The sequence below is a fragment of the Pediculus humanus genome, genomic scaffold, assembly GCF_000006295.1.
Source record: "Pediculus humanus corporis 1103172108281 genomic scaffold, whole genome shotgun sequence".
NCBI lineage: Eukaryota > Metazoa > Arthropoda > Insecta > Psocodea > Pediculidae > Pediculus > Pediculus humanus.
In genome coordinates, this window is record NW_002987850.1 from 564,632 (window position 1) to 569,993 (window position 5,362).

Below are 5,362 nucleotides of genomic sequence, written 5' to 3' on the forward strand. Positions count from 1 at the left end.
ACGAAAATAAATAATCGATGGATCTATCGATCCATCGATTCGGGTTGTCATTTCCGGTCGTTAAGATTTCTTTCATTGATTTTTCTCTTTTCTTTTCTTCGTTTCCGGTTTATTTGTCAGGTTTTTTTTCCGATCTTCTTCTTGTAAATTTTTTCGAAATCGGAAAAAAAAAAAAATTAAATAATAATCGACAACGAGTATTTCGATTTCATCAATCGATCCATCGATCGATCGATCGATCGATTAATTCGATATGAGTCTGTGTATGCTGTTTCCCGTTCTTCTCGACGAATTCGTCGTCGACGATCTGTCGTGATATGTCGTCGACGATGATGACGACGACGCGCAAGAACTCAAACTCGTTGACGGCGTCAATCCGAATATTTCCTGTACCGTTCTTCTATGAGACGTTACTTCCGGTGACACGGATTCTGGAAAAAGAAAAGGTCAATCAAATCTTCACCTTTCCTCACCGACAACATCTCTCTTTCTCTCTCTCTCTCTCTCTGTTTATGTCACGCACCGATTATTGGCGTTTGATCGTACAGGGAACCCTGTCGGAATCCTTTCATGAATGAATTTCTTATTGATTCCGGGGAGAGAACGTCCAAACAATTTTCCGCCGCGTACCTCCACCGTCTGTGATCATCCGATTGCTGTTTTAAATTTTTCAACCATTTTTGTTTTTCTTCGACGTTTCTCAACTTTATAGTCGCTATCATTTTTTGATTTGAAACTAATATGATTTCCAATGAACTTTTCCCACTCGTCACCGTCACGTTCTGCAAGGATTAAAAATATATAAAATTTTCCCTTTTCCGAACGACAGCAATAATAACAAATTTTCCTCCACCTTGTTTATGGGCACCACCCGTATCGGTGGTGCCTCACCGGTTTCGTAAAATCTTCTCTGTTCCCAAATTTCCAATTTGAAGGATTGCAAACGTGCGAAAACGGTTTGATCGTACGGTATGACGTCATCGTTTTCGTCGTCGTGAAGACATATCGTTATCACTCCCGAATAAACCTGTTGAGCGAAAGAATTCGGTTGAGCTGCTAAACGACAGCAAAAATGACCGAAAAGAGGAAGCTGATGACTTCTCGTATCTGAAAAAAAAATTATTGTAATTTTTCTAATGAATTTTTTTTTTCTCCATTTTTTTCATGTAGAAAATTCCGACAGAGAACGTACCTGTAACTTGAATTTGCAAATCATGAGTACGAATATTGTCGTGTACTTCGTCCAACGTCAGCCTCGCCGTTGCCGTCAATTCGAAACGTGGACCACTGAAACAACAGCAACAAACAATTAACAACACGCGTTCGAAATGTGGAACGTTAGGAAACACCGTTCGGGAGATGGGGAGAAGGAGGAGGAGGAGGAAGAGGAGGAACGGTGCGACGTGGGAGGAGGGAGGCAAAAAAATAAACCGGATCAAAAATGTTGAAACGTAAGCCAAAAAAAAAATTTTTTTTTTTTTTTTTAAATTCTTACATTTTACCAGCGTTTAATTCGTCGTTTAACGTGGCCGCTAATTTTTTACCCACGGTTCTACTAATACTGCTGTGTATTGTTTTTTTAATTTTTCTCGACGTGCTCGCCATTGTAAGATCATCCTGGAGTATGTGACTGTAAACTTCCAATTTCAATTCGAAATCGGGTGGCACGTTGTTGCTGGAAACAAAAAAAGTTAAATGAGTATCGTTTGTTCGCGTGCGTGTGCGTGCGATTCGCGGATTTTTCTTTTTCTTATTATTCCCCCCCGCCTCCCGGGAACCTTACAATAACATTATGTCCGGAAATGTGAGATCTGTCAATGATCGATCGACCGGACTCAATAAAGACGTGTCGTAGATTTCCGTTCCGACTCGTGCCAAACAGAAAACGGCAAATCTCCTGTAGTCTCCTTTGTTTTTAAAATGATCCGTGTCCCGCCATATGAGTGGCATTCTCAAATCGGATAAAGACAAACGAGCTTTCGATATGTTAGTCGGCTGCTGTCTGTAAGTAAAAATAAAACAATAATAAACAAACATGAATATGACGACGACATTTTTTTTTTGTTTGTTTGTTTGTGTTTGTGTTTGTTAGTAACAATTATTTTTTCCTTTGGCAAATTGTCGCGCGAAGAGAGAGAGAGAGAGAGAAAAAAAAGGCGGAGTGCCAATTTGTTTAAAAAAATGTCTGTCACAATCCCAGTTTTTTTAATTTCTCGCGTGATTTTTTTTTTTTTCTTATGCTTACTCTTCATTTTTTATCCAGCATAGGGGGATGGGGGAGGGAGGGGAAAACGAAACAATGACAACAAAAAAAAAAAATCGTTTGCCTTTTCCTTCAAGGTTTTCAATCAATCATTAAATGAAACCTACGCGCAATTAAAAGCGGCAGTAAAAATTTTTTTCTTTTTTTTTTTTGCGGTAATTTTATTATCATTCTAGAATTTTCGGAAAAGAAAAACAAATAAATAAATAGTTTGGGATGGAATGATGATGATAATAATAATAATAATTATTATTTTTTGTGTTGTCATCGGAGTTATAAAAAAAAAAAAAACAACAATTATCATCGGAATGCGAAAATCAATTAATTTTTTTTTCTTTTTTCGAATTCCGGAAATGATGATACGAATAAATAAATCTCAAAAGTAGCGAGAGTGAGAGAGATAGAGATAGTGAGGGAAATGACGTCACGATGACCGTACCCACTGGGAAGGGAAGAAAATAAAAAAACAAGCGCGAAATTGAAAATGAGAATCCAAAAAAAAAATAAAAGAAAAACGCGATACGCGAATTAGGAGAGTCCTGTAGGAATCTTGCATAACGAAACGGGATAATGTGCGGAAAGTCATCAAAATCATCTCATTTTAAATGAAGGAGTGGAAAATGAGGGAATGGAAGTCGTGGAAGAATTTTCTCGGGTCACAAAGCTCAACCTTAGAAGACACTTAAAGGTTGATTGATGCAAGGTACGGACGGACCAAATACCTTGAAAAAAGGTACAAACGCTTCCCTCATCGACTAGAATAGCACGAAAGAGATGCGTGACGAAATGACAGGATGAAACCCTACGCGAATGAAGAAGAAGAATCAACCGAAGAATGGTACAACCCTAACTCCGAGGCAGGTACTATCAACTACCAAAAGAAATTCCTCAACAACTTCTCGGGTAGCACGACCGACATTCAAACCATTTATTCTGGAAGAACCTATTACAAAACCTGGAAGCGATCCTGGAAAATTTCGACGATTAATGACGAAACGTCTTCCGCCTTTATTACAAAAATTCAACAAAAATTCGAATAAGGAAATGTAATGTTTGTCGCGTTTGTCTGGTTGTTTTCGTTGTTGTTGTTGTTGTTGTTGTCGATTCCGTTCGTTTCGTGTAAACAAATTAAAAATAAACTCAATCTTGTAAAAAAAAAAAATTTCGTAAGGAAAAAATGAATCGTGTAATTAAGAAACGTGTCGTGGTCGAACGTAAATGACTCGCGAACGCATCAGTCACGGGGATAAACGTTCGCGGAACTTTTTTTCGGATTACCCGAACGGAATAAAACAAATTTTTTTTTTTCTTTCTTTCTTTCTTTCTCACCCTAAACTCCTGCTCGGAGCTTCTTTTTTTCTCTTTTGCAATTCCGACATGTAAGCAGACATTCTCTCGTTGGACGTTAGCAAATTTTTTGCAGCTTCCAAAGATTGCGTTCGGTGTTTACACGCGGCCAACAATTTCGTCGTACCCTCTCTCATTTTGATTTCCAAATCGATTTTCTGTTCCAAATCATATTCCTGAAACATCAAAAGAAAACCAAAAATTAAAATCAAACCTTTCGCATCGGGTTTTGTTACGCGCGTTTTTCATTTTCCCCTCCCTCCCTCCTCCTCCTCCTCCCCCCGTGAAAACGCACACGCGTTCGGACACGTGTACGGACGGGTAAAAAAAAAAAGACAAAAATACGACAAATACAACATAAGGAAAAAAAAAAAAAAAGACGGTCGTGAATGATGATAACGTCAATAAACAAACAAAGAAAAACAACAACAACAACAACGTCTTTGTAAATCGTGTAATTCTCGTATCGACGAATAGGAAACGAGAAACAAGTTCGATTATTGTGAATCGACTATTTTCGAGACTCGTTTTTTTTTCTCGAATCTTTCATGATAATGTTGCCTTGACTTACGCAGTCACAGTATGTGAGTCGTTTTAAGAAGCAGAACTCGTTTGAAAATCTTGAGGAAAAAAAAAAAAAAAACTTTCGTGATTTTTCTATTTCTTTTTTTTTTTTTTTTCCGTTAAATTTTTTCTTCTGTCGTCTGCTTCTTATTGTTTCGTTTCGTTTCGTTTCGTTTATTATTATTATTATTTTTAATTTTCGGTTCGGTGAACGAACAAAGACGTTTGATTATTGTTATTGTTATTATTATTATTATAATATTTTCGTTTAAATCGTTACGTCATCGTAATAACGTGTTTTTTTCAGTTTTTTCAAGTTTTTTTTTTTTTTTGTAAACGTTCAAGAAGGCTGTGAGTTTTTGTAAACAAAAATTTTGTTTTGGTTAATATTGAAAGGAGGGTACGTTATTAATAATATTCCATTCGCTCATTTATTTATTTATTTAATTAATTTTTTTTTTAATAACGGCAGACACGCGAACGCACGACTAATTCCACGTTTAAAATTTTTTTTTTTTTTCTTTTTGGCCTCATCTCGAATAAATATGATTTTAATATTCTTATCAATCTTAATAACAACACTCGAACTCGTTATTTATTTACTCGTCACATGATATTTGAATCATCGAAATCATCAGGATGCCTCGTTTTGCCTTCAAATCGAATATGTTATCATAGTTCAACCTTAAACCGCCATCTTTAAACTCGTACGCACGCACGCACACGCACGCAAAACGAACCTTACAAGTTCGCTGACGACAACGTGTTCGCTTGTATTTTCGACGTGTAATCATCATCATCATCATTATCATCATTATCATTATCATTATCATCATCATGATCACATGTTTCGAATTCTTCATATTTTCTTTTTTTTCCTGTGATTCTGTCAAAAAAAAAAACTCGTTTCTCTCGGTTTTAAATTTGATCTCGTATATTTAAAAAAAAAAAAAAACGTTATCGTCATTATCATTATCATCATCGTCGTCGTCGCCATTTTAACCTTTTCAAGTAAATTACGAGTTAAATAAGTGAATAATAATAATAATAATAATAATAATAATAATTTTTTTTTTTACCCGTAACAAACAAACTCGTAAATAATTAAAAATAATTTTAACCTGACGCGTTGTAAACCGGTTCGAAAATGTTTTTACTTAATTAGTCGAAAGCGGAGGGAGGGAGGGA

At 36.0% G+C, this 5,362-nt stretch overlaps 1 protein-coding gene across 1 annotated transcript; it reads right to left on the reverse strand.

Moving 5' to 3' along the window:
* Positions 1-515: 515 nt before the first annotated feature.
* On the reverse strand, positions 516-3,747 carry Phum_PHUM512270 (rhotekin, putative; the record flags this gene model as incomplete). Its single annotated transcript, XM_002431057.1, has 6 exons — positions 516-704; positions 854-1,107; positions 1,193-1,287; positions 1,496-1,675; positions 1,784-2,002; positions 3,593-3,747. The coding sequence occupies 6 exons, from the start codon at positions 3,745-3,747 to the stop codon at positions 516-518; spliced, it is 1,092 nt and encodes a 363-aa protein (XP_002431102.1).
* Positions 3,748-5,362: the final 1,615 nt, after the last annotated feature.